At 45.1% G+C, this 16,545-nt stretch overlaps 1 protein-coding gene across 2 annotated transcripts in view; it reads right to left on the reverse strand.

Moving 5' to 3' along the window:
- The window catches only part of GALNT12 (polypeptide N-acetylgalactosaminyltransferase 12), a 45,014-nt gene that overhangs the window by 16,145 nt on the left and 12,324 nt on the right, over positions 1-16,545 (reverse strand). For both annotated transcript variants that reach the window (XM_045562566.1, XM_045562565.1), the window contains exons 2-3: positions 6,344-6,513; positions 2,859-3,048 (exon numbers count right to left, since the gene is read on the reverse strand). In XM_045562566.1, the coding sequence (XP_045418522.1) occupies positions 2,859-3,048; positions 6,344-6,513 (360 nt within the window). The remainder of the gene's footprint in view (positions 1-2,858; positions 3,049-6,343; positions 6,514-16,545) is intronic.

The following is a 16,545-nucleotide window of genomic DNA, read 5'->3' on the forward strand; positions in this document are numbered from 1 at the left end:
GGGAGGCTGAGGCAGTAGGATCGCTTGAGTCCAGGAGTTTGAGGTTGCTGTGAGCTAGGCTGACGCCACAGCACTCACTCTAGCTAGGGCAACAAAGTGACACTGTGTCTCAAAAAAAAAAAAAAAAAAAAATTAACTTTTTGAGAAACAGAAAGTAGATTCCCAATTTCTCAGGAGTGCAATAGGTTTAATCACAATGAAACATCTTAACGTCAAGAAATAATTATCTCCCTCAAAACAAAGAGGGACCCAGACCAAAGGGTCAGCTCTGGAGTTAGAATACAAACTCTAATCCTATTCCTTATTCACTGCGTGACATTAGCCGAGTCACCTAACCCCTCAGAGCCTGTTGTCTCAATGGTAACACTGGAATAATAATACCTATTTATAGGGTTAACATGAGGCTTTTCCAAGAAAATGTTTGTAAGATGGCTGGCAGAGAACCTGAAGCTACTGATGTTTTTTTCTTTTAATTTTTGTTATTGTAAAATATTACACATAATGAAAAACGCTGTAATTTCCCTTTGCCTGTGTGTGGGTTTAGCTGTTCCCTCCACAAACATTATTACAAGCCCAGCCATCCTTCCTCATGCTCCCAGACTGTGTTTCTTTGCGTTCGACACCACACCAGGAAAGACGAGCTGAGACAGGACCACATGTGAATACTAGATTTCTTTGGTTTGCATTTTAGGGGCTGTTACCTGAAATTTGAGGACTACAAATCCTAACAGTCATGCCACACAGGACAATGAAGCAGAGATCAACCGGACTTGAGCTACAGTGCCCTTAAAAGGGATATTATAAATACCACTCTGAGGTCAGAATTACAATTTTAGGGCAAGTGCACCATTCAAGACAGGTTGTTTGAGGCAGAGACTTAAATCTCTAGTTCCCCAAATTGAGGACATTACAGACTGGGTATCCACCAACACCCACTCTTTAAAGAAATTGAGGGCATTATTAAAAGGGTTGAGAGGTCCAATGGTCAGACCTGCTGGGCAAGTCCCAAGACACTGCCTGGCAAAGACCAGGTCCTCCAGGAACCCATGACATGCGATCAAGCTGGCTGGAACCACCCATAACCTAATTTTTACAGGAAAGGGGACAAGGGGGGAGTGCTGTGCTAGTGCTGGGGTACAGGACTGCAAATCCTGGGTAGAGAGTGTGCAGGCCTCATGGAGAGGCTATTGGCATCTAGTTCTTTGCTGCGCAGGGCTGAACTGCATACAAAATGCCAGGAGCACTACCTGATTGACATGGCAACCAACAATGCCCTCCCACATTTCCAAAAGAGCCTGGAGGCAAAGCGTTCCTGCTCCTGGCTGGAAGCACCTGAGAGGCAGTCTACAGTCCAACGTGTTCCAACTCTGGTGCACACTCAAGTCCCCTGGGAAGCTTTTGAAACATCCAAAAGCCCAGGCCCCAGCCCCAGAGAATCAGATCCAAACAGTCTGCCCTAAGACCAAGCATTGGTATGTTTTAAAAGTTTCCCAAGTATTTCTAAGGGACAGCCCGGGTGAAAAGCCCCCTTATCTACAGGCACAGAGCAAGGATGTGGTTACAGGGAGGGCAGGCCACTCTCCAAAGGGTGGGCTGAAGTGGAAGTCTAGGTGGCATTAGTGCATCAGCTGAAGAGGAAAAATGTCCCCTCCCTGTGACTTCAGACCAGCCTTGAGGTGGCCATCTATGTGCACTGTGAGGGAAGAGGAACCCACAGGTCCAGCCCAGAGTGGGTACTCGATTGTCACTAAGTTCTAAATGATCTCAGACTCCGTCACAGGCTTGAGAAATGCTGAGTCTTTGCTGCTGGTGAAGCTTGTCAGATCATAGAAGGAAAAAGAGGCAGCTATAGCACCCATCTGGGTCAGAGCCAAGACAGCAGGAAGGGGCAGAGCGGGGGGCAGCTTGGTCACATCCAGGAAGGGAGGTAAGCGGGTCCCTAGCTCTTCCAGATGATCCTAGTAACCCAAGCGTTGGAGGCCATGGGGAGCAGTTTCCCAGCTGCAGAGACACTGACCTGCCGGCCTTTGCCCGCCCCACAGAGGGGAGACCAGACAGAGACACCCTTCTATCTTCCTCTCCCACCTGGGGAGCTCCTGGTTTGCCCGCCCAGCTCCTGACTTCCGTGATACAGAAACAGGAGAATGGGTGGAAGGAGACAGAAGGGACAAAAGTAAGGGCCCAGCAGATGGTGGCTTCCTGGAGGGGTTGGTAGGAGGGTGAGTGAACAGCAGGGACAATGGCCTTGAGAACTGAGCTGCATTGTGGCTTTCATGGGCCCCTTCTTCCACAAAAAGAACAGACATATTAAAAAGTATATTTTATGACTACAGTGGTATAAAGACAAATATAATCCAGGCTAGATTCGTTATTATATACTCATTATTATGATATTCATTTCTTCCCCTTCTGATTTTAAAAGAAATTAACATAAACACATTTTTTGTGGGTCCCTTCCAGGTTCATGGGCCCTGGACGCTGTGCCTCCTGGGTGTAACGGATAAGTCAGCTTGAAAGAAATACAGCCAAAGGTATATTCTCTAACAGTGTGATTCTATTTGATTGACAATTTGTTTTAAATTTTCTTGGTTGAGGACACTTCCTAAATTTTCTACAATGAACTTGGATGAGAAACAATAATAAAAGCCAACAGTGACACAGGGCCTCCTCCATGCTGGCATGTTCTAAACACTTTCTGTGTGTTAAATCACTTGAGGGCCTCAACAGCCCGATGAAGTGGGACTGTCATCATGCCCGGTGACAGAGGATCTGCCCTGGGAGTAGCTGGGCCCAGGTGCCCACTGCCCCTCCAGCAACGTGATGCATTTGTTCCCTCTTCAGGTGGGTGGCTCACGCACCTCTGCAGCAGTGGCTCCAGCCACCCCTCGTGGCACTCACAGTGACAGTCCAGGAAGGTTAGCACGTCACCTTTTGCTGCGGATGCCCCCAGCAGCCGGGCCCGCACCAAGCCCTCTCTCTTGCCGGCGCGGATCAGGCGCACCTTGGGCAGGCCCGACAGCTCGTTGGCCAAGCGCTCCTTCAAGTGCTCTGGGGAGGCAAGCAGAGTGACAAGGGTCACCGTGACACACTCCTGGCAGAGTGCCTCATCCCAAGCCAGGCCTTCCCCGTACCTCCCTGTTCCAAAAAGCAGATGATACAGGCACAAGCCTCCTTTGCTCTGCTGCCTGGGACATCCTGACCTCACTCAGGACCAAGGCTGGAGGTGCTCTGAAGGCCGGGGTGTCTGGGCTGGAGGGGTTCCAGAACCACCATTTGCTCCCCGTCAAAACACAGGCACACTGAATTGTACACTTTAAATGGGTGAACTGCAAGGTGTGTGACTATATCTCAATAAAGCTGCTACCAAAGAAATACTTTATAGCTTACCTTGTGAACATTTAAAAATAAAAAACACATGAACCTATCTAACCACCATTTTTCTAAAAACAGTAATTATGTTAACCGAAATCTTCTCAGGAGTACTTTATAGTTTATAGTAGTAGTAACAACAACAATGGCAGCTAACATTATAGAGGAACTGCTGTGTCAAGTACTAAGTGATTTATAGACAAACCCATCTGATCACTATAATCCTATGGGGCAGGTGTTAGTATTTTTAGGATACTGAGGCCAGAGAGGCTACGGAACATGCCCAAGGTCCCAGAGCAAGTAAGCTGAGAAGCCATGATTTGAACCCAGGGAATCTGGCTCCAGACTCCACCGGCTAGCCCAGAGCCTTCTTCTGCAATTTCTCATCCTTACTAAACAAATCAAAAACTTGTCAGAGTTTATCCCATTTTGCAGAAAGGGAATGAGTGAAAAGGTGTACCTTCAGTGAGCCTTGGCCACTAGGTCTCCCAACTCCTCAGAAGGGACTCTGGGACTGGAGGCCAAGTCACACACCTCAACGGGTCGGGTGGAGGCAGGTGGGAACCCGCTCAGGCAAAGCAAAAATGAGAGCATTTCCCCACATCAGTATGGGCTTTGGGCTCAAAGTCCTCAAGCACTAGTGAAGGGGAAAATTTTATGAAATGTTTCAGGTTGCTTCATAGTTTATGAAAATGTTTCTCTAATTATCCTTGACACTTAAAAACATTCATTGGTTGATTTCTTTAAAAATCCTAATTATAACTGCAAATAAGCTGACAGCAGGAATAAGGGAGGTAACTGCAAGCAAAGCTAATTAGCTAGTGCCCAGCCAACACACAAGAATATGCCTGTGCAGCCTCCCTGCACCCACGATGGGATCTGTCAGCATTAATTTTCTGTCTGCCTGCAATGTCTTCCTGCAGCTGGGAGGGCTGACACCCCTTCATCAAGCTCACACTGACACTGCAGAAACGGTGGGCAGGGCGGCAGGGCAGGACTTCCTAACTCATTACGGGTTCAGTGGGCACCTGCTCTGCTTGCACAAGTTCCCACAGTGGTACCGGGGAAGCCTGGCCCACGCTGCCTAACATTTCTGGGAGAACTGAGCCATGTCAGAAGACGTGCCTGACTGCTACAGAGATGTTTACTCTTATAAAGACAAAATAAATAATGTGACATTTGCTTTTAGATGAATATATTTGTGAAATGGTGTTTTTTCCACTTTATAATCATGTTTTAAACTATTTCATAAACATGGAAGTTATCATGTAACAAGAGCTAACTATATGCCAGGCATCAACCTAGCACATTATCCACCTTATCTTATTTAATCCTCACCATGATCCCATAAGGTAGAAACTATTATTATTCCCATTTTACAGAGGCTGAAGCCAAGGTTGAAACTAGTTAAGGTCTTTGCTCAAAGTTGCATAGTCGCTAGGTGTTAGAGGGGGATTCAAACCCAGGCAGTGAGATTGAAGGCAACCCTGAGAGGAAAGGACAATAGGAAACACAGACTAGTATCTACTATGTGCTGGCTGACACATGGGGTTCTGTCCTATAATGTGACCTCATTAAATCCTCACTATAACTCTCTGAGACAGGTGTGGAGAGATCCATTTGCAGGGGAGAAACTGAGGCTCAGACAAGACAAGCAACTCGCCCAAAGGGCCATGATCGGATCGTGGTGAAGCCTGCCTCAGACCCAGGTGCCCTGACCCCAGAACTCAGTGCCCACTAAGCCACGCTCAGCATCACGCCCCAGCCTGGCTTGCACGCTTGCCATGGAGACCACTGCTTGTGCCCAAAACCCACTCTGCCCATGATCCACAGCTGGGCACATGCAACCAGGATAAAGGCCACATCCCCCAGCCTCCCAGGCAGCCATGCTCTGCTCAGTGGGAGGGAAGGGGAACTTCCAGGTGTGCCCCCAGAGAAAGGGTATCACTCCCCTTCCCCTTTAAGCCCTCTGGCTGACGAGGGTGCACAGGAGGAGGAAAACCAGCCTGGACCACGTGGACCGAGGCAGCAAGGCATCCTGGAGAAGGTGGAACCATGGCACAGGAGTCGAGTCCCCTACCACGTGGAGCCGCCATGCCCGTCCTAGACTAGCACAGCAGATCTGTGATGTGGGAGATCTGTTTCTACCTCGTGTGATCACTGTTATTTTGAGTCTCTGCAAGAATAGCCCAACTCACACACCAATTAGAACACACACCAATTAGAACACACACAGGCCAGTGCTGAAGTCAGCCAGAGCAGACACACTGCCCGAAGCAGCAGGTGCCCAGTAAGCAATGGTTGTTTCCCTGGGGTGGCCCAGGGATGGTCATTTGGTTTGAGATGTGCTCTGGCAACTAAGCCCACAGTGCTACCTGTTGCTGCAGCCTTGACACTTGCCCTCGGTTAAGCTTAGCTGCCTCACTTCAGCTAGTCCCAGAGTCACGGCTGATGCCACTCCATCGACACCACCAACGCCAGCCAAGCCAGGGCTCCACTGCACATGGGCACCACAGAAGCCCCCACCCTCCCCGCTGGCATCCTCGCCTGGGCCCACTTCTGCCATCAGCCGTTCTCCACACTGCAGGCCCAGTGACCTCCTCGGATGGACCTGGTCCTTCTTGTCCCCCTCAGGCCTTCTGACAGCTCCCTGTCAGGCTCACATTTAAGCCTCAACTCCTTCTGGTGGCCTCCGAGCTTCTGTCAGATCTGGCCCTGCCCACCCTGCAACTCCACTCCCATATCACCCCTCCCCATCTGATGGTCGGCCCCAGAGAATGCCCTGCTCATTCCTGCTCCGGCACTTGCTGTTTCTGGGCCCGGGCTGCTGTCCCAGAGAGCTTCATCGGGCACAGGCGGACGCAGGAAGCCTGTCCTTACCGGGCCTATCCCACCCCTGCCGCATGTCACTCTCACCTCCCAGACACTGCCACAGAAGAACAGGCTCCTCCAAGAGCCCGGGCTGGGGGCTCACCTCTATCACTGTAGTCATCCACCAGGATAACTTCTTCCAGCAGCATGTCCGGGGACGTCTCGAGGACACTGTAAACTGTCCGAAGGAGAGTTGACCAGGCTTCATTATAAAACGCTATGACAACAGATGTCGTGGGCAGATTATCATAATCATATTTCTTCTCTTTGCACCTGCAAAGACAACACAACTTCAGGAATTGAGAACCCGACCCAAGTGAGTGCTGGGGACAGAGCAAAGAAGGGGACAAGGTCCCCTGGGGAACAGGAAATAATGTGCCAGAGGATCTTCCAGAGCATCCCTGTGTGCTACTAGGAGCCCTAGCAGATTCTAAGAAAGGTTTCAACCATGACACCTACCATGCTTTTACTGTGGGATGTTGTTTTAAACTTTAAAGCAGTTTTTTTTAGACTTGAGGAACACACAAACCAGGTAGAATCAGAAGGGAGGGAAACTGCCACTTCTCCCTCCCCAGCAGCCCTCTCTCTGTCCCCTCCACTCCAATCCCACTGCCTGGAATGCCCTTTCCTCCCTTCTCCACTTGGCAAATGCCCGGTCGTCTCTCAAGAGCAGCTCAACCCTATTCTCCCCTGGGGCCACCTACCTCGGGCAGCTACTGGCTCCTCAATGCTCCAGGCACACGGCCCGCTCCATCTCAGCTCGTGCCACCACAGTACTCTGGTTACTCGTGTGCCCTGGCCTCTCCCTACCTGCCCCCAGCACCCAGCAGGCTTGACAAAGGTGGAGTGCCGCACGCACAAACTAGGACTGTGGCTAGACTCTATCTACATTCCAGGCAGGACTCTGCGGAGGACACTGACGCCTGGTGTTCCTGCCGCCCTGCTTCACGATGTGGCAGCTGCACAGCGGGGTGGGCCCTGACTGGCAGTGACAGGGGCAGTAAGCTCCCTCTTTGTTCGGTGGAATTTGCTGTCCCTTTGCACTGAGGGTTCCCTGTTTGACACAGAATTCTGAGTGACCTGTGACAACCTCCCAGTGTCACGGGACTGACTGGAAAACCATCAATGGGAAGTGGTTGACGGAAAGATGGGAGAGGAACAAAAACCCAAGAGGTACCACAGGGACACCAGAAGGACCAGAGTTTGAGTGCTGGGGGCTGGCCGAAGGCTGGCCGTATCCAAAAAGTGGGTAAAATACCGAGAACCAGCCGGGCTCCCTGGGCAGCTAAGGCAAGGCCTTCGGGGACAAGCTCAGCAACAGATCAGAGAGCACAGGAGGGAGATGCAAGAGGAGGCGGGAGGGGGTGGCACTGACACCTGCTGCCTGTCTACCACGTGCCACCCGGTGCCAGTGGGCCCTTTGTCAGCCAGTCACCAAACACTTCCTGATTGCATACTGTGTACCAGATAGGCCACGGAGCTCACATTTGGAGGGGACAAGAATCAAGTAAACAAATCAGTAATTACAGAAAGTGATCCGTGCTGTGAAGAACATAAAGGTGGGTGATGAAAGAGCAGCTATGGAGGAGAGTGGGAAAGGGGAGGGGCAACTACAGGACAGGTGATCCTGGGGGGCCTCCCTGAAAAGGTGACATTCAAGATGAGACATGCATGACAAGAGACACAGCACCATGAAAAGCCGGTGTTTTTTCCCCTTTTATTTTACTATGAAAAATTCCAAACATACAAAGAGTAGAGCAAATAAGAAACCACTGGGCATCCTTTGCCCAGTGTCAATGATTCTTAATACACTGTCAGTCTTGATTCATCGATGTCAACACCCACTCCCCCATCCCAGATTAGTTTTAAAGAAAATCCAGCAGAGCATAGCATCTGTAAATATTTCAATATGAGTCTCTAACAGATAAGGATTCTTTTTTATAATAAGCACAATATCCTTGTCATATCTTTAGAAATTACAATTCCTTAGTGCTATCATAGCTTCAGTCTATAATCTTTCATCAAAGTTAAGCAGCTGTGGGTTGGAAGACACAACATTCTTTAATGAACCAATAAGAGGGACAAATGCTGCCAATCATAACAGTAGGATGTTGTGATTTTTAAGACATATCTTGATTTTAGAAATATTGAAATGTGGAAAAAAATGTGTCTTAAGATCAATGAAATGTAGTACTTCATTGTATTAATACCTCAAAACCACTCCTTATGTTAGCATTTATTTTTCCAATTTTAAAGGCGAAGCTCAGAGAGGTGGAGTAACTTGGTCAGTTCACAGAGCACTTGCTAGTGTGTACTGGGCTGAGATCTCTGGGTCCAGGAATCTTGTTATAAGGTTCCTTCCATCCAAGAGAAGGCTCAGATGAGCCACCGGAATCCAAACAAACATCCCTTTATCGCATCTTCCCATCCGGCCCTCCCCCTACCAAGATATGGACAATTTCTCTTCTCCCTCTCAGGGTCTTCCAAGGGATTCCAGCTCCTTCTTCCTAATGCCAGGACAGCTTCTGCAGCAAGCTCTGGGGCTCCCTGGCAGCAGCCTAGCTCTGCTGTCATTTATCTGAGAGTCTCCAACAGGGGCTGGCTCTTCTCAGCCACGTTTATGTTCTCATACCGGATGCATCTGGAGGTCCTACTCTGGGCGCTCAAGAAAAAATCAGCCCAGGCTGGAAGCACAAAAGATGCGGCACCATGAAGCCACAGGGCATCCCCACCAGCACCTAACTAGCCGGGAGCTGAATCCTCAGACGCCATGGGCTTTCAATTTGTGGAAGTAGTTAACATAGCACTGACTCTGAGAAAGGTTTTTATGCTCCACAGTGGGGAGCCTGGTCCACACTCAAGAGGAGGGGAATTCAGCTCTGTTTCTTGAAGGGAAGGATATCAAAGAATTTATATATTTTAAAACCACAACAACAAGAGAGATAGTATGTGACTTCCAAGACTAGGTCATAAGACATCGAGGCTTCCTCTTTGTTTCCTCAATGGAATGGATCATCCATTCTGGGAAAGCCAGCTGCCATGTTGTGAGGAGACTCAAGCAGCCCTGTGGAGGTGTCTATGCTGCAAGGAACTGAGGCTTCCTGCCAAAAGCCAGCACAAAGTTTCCAAGCATGCGAATGAGCCGAACTCCAGACCCAGTCAAACCTTCCTAGAACGAAAGCCCCAGGCAACATTTTGGCTATGATCTCAAGTGAGACTCCAAGCCAGAACCACCCAACTAAGCTACTCCTGAATTCCTGTCCCACAGAAACTATGTAAAATAATCAGTGTTTATTGTTGTTGTAAGCCACTAAGTTTTGTGGTAGTACATACCTTGAAATAAATCACAAGAAAACTATCTGACAAACCCAAACTGCAAGACATTTTATAAACCTATAAATGTGCCTATACTCTTAAAAAACGTCAATGCTGTGCCAGACCACAGAAGGCTGTGGGACTGTTCAGAGTGAAGGAGCCTAAAGAGACATGGCAACCACATGGCACAACTGATTCTTGCTTGGACACCTCAGTAGGAAGGAAAAAAAGTTGCTCTAAAAGTTGGGACGGCTGGAGAAATCCAAGATTGTATCAATTTCCTCAGTTTGATAATATATCTTGGTATTCTGAGAGAATGTCCTTGTTCTTGGGAAATACATGCGAAGTAAGGATGGGTAAAGAACTGTTATCTCTGTAACTTACTCTCAAATGGGTATAATATTATAGTAGACATATAGAAAGAGAAAGATTAAGTAAATGGGGCAAAATATTAATGGGTGGATTTAGGTGGAGGATTTACAGGAGTTTGTCACGCTATTCTTGCAAATTTTCTACAGGTTTGAATTTTTCAAAATTAAAAGTTTAATACAAAAAGAAGAAAGAAAGTTTAATATTTCAAAGGATGTGCCCAAATGCCAAGCCAATTCAGATCTATAAATGTGTAACTCAGTCTTAAAGGCCCTTACAAATGCCCTCCCCAATCTCATTCTTTCCCATGTCTACCAACAGCGCCACCCCCCAAAATATATGTTATAGTAAATGGAAAACATATGTGTGTATGTATGTGTCAAAATACTTATTAGAATGTCTGGATTATTTAACTCCTGCATACTAGACAGGATGCATAGAAAAGCTATATAGTGCTAAGTTGTAGCCCACTAGGAGCTACAGAAAGAATGAATTACTTATACTACATGAAAAAAAGTGAAACCTAAAATAAAGATTTTTTTAACCTTTAAAAAAAGATGCAGGCCAGGCATGGTAGCTCACACCTGTAATCCCAGCACTTTGTGAGGCCAAGGCAGAAGGATTGCTTGAGGCCAGGAATTGGAGACCAGCCTGGGCAGCATAGCAAGATTCCATCTCTACAAAAAATTAGATTAAATTAAATTAAATTAAATTAAAAATTAGTCAGGTATGGTGGCTCATGACTATAGTCCTAGCTACTCAGGAGGCTGACGCAGGAAGATCACTTGACCCCAGGAGTTTGAGGTTGCAGTGAGCTATGATGATGCCACTGCACTCAAACCACAGCAACAAAGCATGACCCTGTCTCCAAAACACACAAACAAAAAAAGATGCTGCTAAAACTCAGTTTCAAACATGCATAGGTTTAAAGAGAAATGAGTAAAAATAAGGATGGTAAAGTAAAGTTTTCAAAGTGAAGTTTATTCAATGTAAAGAATTGTCCTTACATTTGAAATCACATCCTTACTGTATTAGATTAAAATTTATTTCTTCTCTGCTTGACCAAACAGAGTTAGAACCATGTATCAGCCCCTCTTCAGTTTTTTTTTGTTTATGTGTTCTCACTGCTCTGTGAAAACCAAGGGCCTAAGGCCACTGTCCTAGAATGTCGGGGTGGGTTCTTTATTTGTGTCACCTAGATCACAAGAAAGCTGGATGCCAATTGGCAATTCATATCCAGAGCTTTAAAATGATCTTCTCTTTGATCTCATATCAATATATCTAAGAATTTCTTGCCTAAGTAATAATCAGATACCCTGAAGGAGGCTTACAAAAATTATTTTTGTTAACATTATTTATAATAGCAAAAAGCTGCACACAATTTGTCCAGCAAGAAAGAAACAGTTACAGCACGGCTGCATGAAGAAATGCTACATGGCCATCAAAAACACATTTTTAGAGACTATTTAATGATTAAGAAGAATGGTCACAGTATAATGTTATATCAAAAAAGCAGAGTAGAAATCTATAAGAAGCCAATTCTAGAAACAACAATGTGTATGTGAGTGTGCTCACCCATAAACAATAAACAGTAGAAAGAAATATGCCAAAAATGTTATCAATGGTGATCTCTAACAAGTGGGATTATCGCTGATTTCTATTTAATGCTCTATATTTTTCTGGATTCTAAAATTATCCAACAATGAATATGCATAATTTGTATAATCATAAAGAAATATTATTTTTAAAAGGCTGGATCGTATTTCTTTAGCTCCCTATTGCAAATGGTCTCATTGAACAATAATTTAATATTCTTCCATTTTCTTTTTTCTCGGCCTAGTTTGTTTCTTAAAACATCTCACAAAGGCACTCTCCTTTATCAAGTTCAATACAGATGCTCCTCAAGTTATGATGGGGTTATGCCCCCATAAACCCAGCATAAGCTGAAAACATCCTAAGTTGAAAATGCATTTAGTGTACCTAACCTATTGAACATCATCGCTTAGCCTGGCCTACCTTAAACATGTTCGGAACGCTTCCATTAGCCTACAGTTGGGCAAAATCACCTAACACAAAGCCTATTTTATAATAAAGTGCTGAATATCACATATAATTTATTGGATACTGTACTGACAGTGAAAAACAGAAGGGTTGCATGGTACCATCATAAAACTGAAAAATCTTAAGTTGAACCATCTTAAGTCGGGGACCGTCTGTACATCCTTTTGAAATGTCTCTGACTCTGCATCCAGGAAAAATACTCTCTTCCTTTTCCTGACTGGCATAATACAAACCTGTGCATCCTTTGATTAGACAAGGACAATTATGCATCACCTAGGGCTCCACTTTTGCCTTATGGACAAAAGCTCAGAGCTGAATTTAATGCCAAATCATAGTAAACCATCATTTCCCTAAATTTCTGGTATATTGCATATGCTTTGTAAGGGCAGGGGCAGAGTGGTGTTTGTCTCTGTATTTTCAGCACACCTTGTACCTTACCTGGTAATAGGAGTAACACTTGCTGAGTGCTTACTACATAAAAGGCACTGTGCTAAGCATTTTACATGCCATTATTTCATCTAACCTTTATAATCTCTGGGTAGGGACTACAGTAATCTCTACTAGTAGAGTACATGTCTATATATTATATGGATATAGATAAATGGATGCAGTAAATGCCTCCTCATCTTCTTTTATCTTTATATTAAGGTTACTACATAGTGTCTTAAAAAAAAAACTCATATCCTTTGCTAGAACAGACTAGGGAGATGGTAATGTACATATTTGTATGTGTAACCTGCCTAGATCCTTCCTCCTTTCTCCTTGATTTCTCTCACATGAACCACGCCTCCCCAGCTCTCAGTCCATGTGGTCTGTGTAAGGATACACACACACGCACGCATGCATGCATGCACACACCCTACCTCTGGGAAAAAAAAAAAAGAACAAGAGCAAAATAAAAATATTTTCAGATAAATAAAACTAAGAGTTTACAATAATAGACCTCTCTACAGCAATTAACACATTATATATTCCACGAAGAAGGAAAAGAATCCCAGAAAGGCCTTAGAAAAGAACGGTGAGCAGAGAAAATGGTTAACCTTGTAGATAAATCTAAACAAACAAATACTACATTTTTAAAATGTCTTAATTTATGGGTTTAAACGCAAGACAGGGCTGGCGCAGTGGCTCACGCTTGTAATCCTAGCACTCTGGGAGGCCAAGGTGGGAGGATTGCTCGAGCTCAGAAGTTCGAGACCAGCCTGAGCAAGAGCGAGACCTCATCTCTACTAAAAATAGAAAAAATTAGCCAGGCATGGTGACATGTGCCTGTAGTCCCAGCAACTCGGGAGGCTGAGGCAGGAGAATTGCTTGAGCCCAGGAGTTTAAGGTTGCTGTGAGCTAGGTAGGCTGACACCATGACACTCTAGCCCAGGCGACAAAGCAAGACTCTTTCTCAAAAAAAAAAAAAAAAAAAATGCAAGACAGAACTGAAATACTGGAATAAAATGGGAGGGAAGCTGATCAATGTTAAAGCATGTAAGGGCCACAGTTAATAATTACCTTTAGTGTTCACTGAGTTAAAATACATATTTTAAAATTTACCACTAGAGATGAGAAATTGATAATACAGGCCAGGAGAGTTGGCTCACGCCTGTAATCCCAGCATTCTGGGAGACCGAGGCAGGAGTATTACTTGAGGCCAGGAGTCCGAGATCAGCCTGAGCAACATAGTGAGACCCCATCTCTACAACAAAATAGAAAAATTAGCTAGGAGTGTTGGTGAGTGCCTACAGTCCTTGCTACTTGGGATGATCACTTGAGCCCAGGAGTTCAAAGCTACAGTGAGCTGTGGTCACACCACTGCACTCCAGACTGGGTAACACAGCAAGACCCCGTTTCTAAAAAAGAGAAAAAACAAATAGATAATAAAACTGCTAAATTAGTAAAGAGAGAAAAATGGAATAAGAAATGGGTGAAAGCCTCTATCAACTCAAAAAGCAATAGGAAAAAATATGGGAAAAACACATTTTGAAAAGCATAACAAATAGCATAAAATAAGATGGTACAATAAAATCCAAAATATCTGTGAGGCACAATAAATATAAATGGAGATAACTGTCTAGTTAAAAGTCAGTGATTGTCAGTCTGGATTTTTTTTTTTTTATGACAGCACAAGATGGAACAATATACTATTCAGAGACACACCAAAAACATATGGACACAGAATGAGTAAAAGAAAAAGGATGGAAAAATGTATCATGAAAATACTCATCAAAATTGAACATGTTCTATGGATTTGAAGTACTAACTCAAAGAAAGAACACCACTCTGACTACCACAAGAGGGGGTCTAATAAGAATTAATAAAACACTACAGTTTTCAACCTCGTTGGGGAAGCAAACCCACACCATGTGTGATGTTTTTCCAAAGATAATGTCCTTATGAGAACAGACAGACTACTTTTCTGCAGAAAAGGAAATCCTGACCAACTCCCTCCTGCCAACCCTAGCAAGACACACTAACTATTGCTGACTTACCTGTTTAGAACTTTGAGACTCTTTGTCACCCCAGCACCCAAATCCTGTTCCCTGAACTCAGACACACACATCTGCAATTATAGTATTAACAAGGCTAAAACCAGAGCAAGCAATCAAGAAATGCAAACACTGGTGCATTAACTCCAGGCTTTCCCGACCAGGAATTCACAGCTCTTCTGCCAAGGCAGAGAGTGGCTGATGTCCCATAGATGTGCTTAGGGAAATGCACAGCCCCGAGGGCACTGCCACTTCACTTTTTCTCTCCTACTAAATAGGCCAGAATGCAAATGAGAATGACGCTTCAATGATCATCTTAAGGGCCCTGCTTCTATGAAAATGAGAACTTTTTTGCAAATTTTGGTACGACATTATTAGCAACCATTTCTTTGTGACACACCTGACACACCTCTCAACTGAATGTGATGTCATCACTGGTTTTAACCGCTCATGACCTGTTATTAATCCTTACTTTGTCTAATTCTGGTATTCTCCCACACCCTCAAAAGCACTTGCCCTAAATTTTCTGAGTCAGAAATCCACAGGTTCTAGGCCAGCAGCTTTACAGCAGACTCAGCCTAGGTCCTATCCACGGAAATTCTGATTTAACTCTTCTGGGAAAGGTCCCTGGTATCAATTTTTTTTTAAAGTTCCCGAGGGCCACAACCCAGCTATCTGACTCCCCACTTTGGCTTGCTATGAACTTGAGTGAAAGTTCCTCCTCCTTGCTAGGATCAAACAAGATGCTACTTATGAAAGTGCTGCAAACCCTAACTATACTTGATGTACCATGCACGGATGCCTTGTCATTATCCTCCTTCCCCTCAACTCAGTACTGTAACTAATAGAAATAAAGCTGTGCTCTAATCCACTGGCAAGTGAATTATCAGATTTACAGAAGGGCAGGGTCTACAGTGCATCTCACAGAATTAGAGTCAACCCTCTGAAATGTCTCTTTATTGGTCTGGCCCTGTCCAAGGGGGCAGTCACAGTGCCAAGCCTTGCAGACACCAGGAGGAGCCAAACCAAATGGTCCCCTGGTCATCTCTAACTCCTTGCCTCTGGCAATAGGTTTATGCACTGTAGTGCAAAGACACATTAAAAATGAGTATGGGTCTACATACACATTCAGGTTTGAGTATGTTCTACCCATACATCTACATGCATATTTTTCAAAACCTATTTCTCTACCTAGAAAAGATTAGAAGAATACACAGCTAAATGTTAACAATGGTTCTTCCCTGGGTAATAGGTTTATTGGTGATTTGGGTTTTTTCTTTTCTGCTTTTCTGTACATGCTAAAATTTTTAGAGTGAACATGTATTGTTTTTATAATTAAAATAAACAGAGAAATAACTGTCGCCACCCAGGAAGGGAGGAACAGATAAAAGATCTGCTCTGTGGCCCAGGGGCATGGCTTTTCCTCTCTGGTTAGACTGGATGCTCCCTCAGGCCCCTCCCCCTGCAACATTCAAGGATCCTAACTACCCCTAGACTCCCAAGGGACCACCCCTCCTTGTACTGTGAACTCATAATCTGCCATTCTGATTTCTCAGGCTAAGTCTCCAGACCCTGATCTGTTCCTCATCCCATCTGGTATGAACTGTAATAAAAAGTGAGACTCCACACTAGGCCCTGGCCCTACTGACCACAGAGAAGTTATGCCTCAAAGCCTGGCCCCGCTGAGACCCGCACGGCTCAAGCTCACCTTTCTCTTCCGCTGGGCAAGAATAAGCCAACAAGCCTTGCTACAGAATTAGAGGCAGGAGGCAGTCACACTCCTTAGCACGCTGGGTTTGGATTAACTTCCCCGGGTCAATGCAACAGCAGGATCCATGAGCAAATTCTGATAGGACACAGGGCAGCTATATCACCATGGAAACGGGATACCATACGCCCCACAGCTCCTCCACAGTGTTTCAAAGAGATAGTCACAACCTGGGACAATAAAGGAAGTTGGACCCAGGAAAAAAAAAAACAAACTTTACAACCAATCCCCAATGACTCTCAAAAGCAACTTCCTGTATATTCTTGGCAACAGGGAAAAGGGAAAAAACTAATAAGAACTGAGTACACAGTATGC

The sequence above is a fragment of the Lemur catta genome, chromosome 10, assembly GCF_020740605.2.
Source record: "Lemur catta isolate mLemCat1 chromosome 10, mLemCat1.pri, whole genome shotgun sequence".
Classification (NCBI taxonomy): domain Eukaryota; kingdom Metazoa; phylum Chordata; class Mammalia; order Primates; family Lemuridae; genus Lemur; species Lemur catta.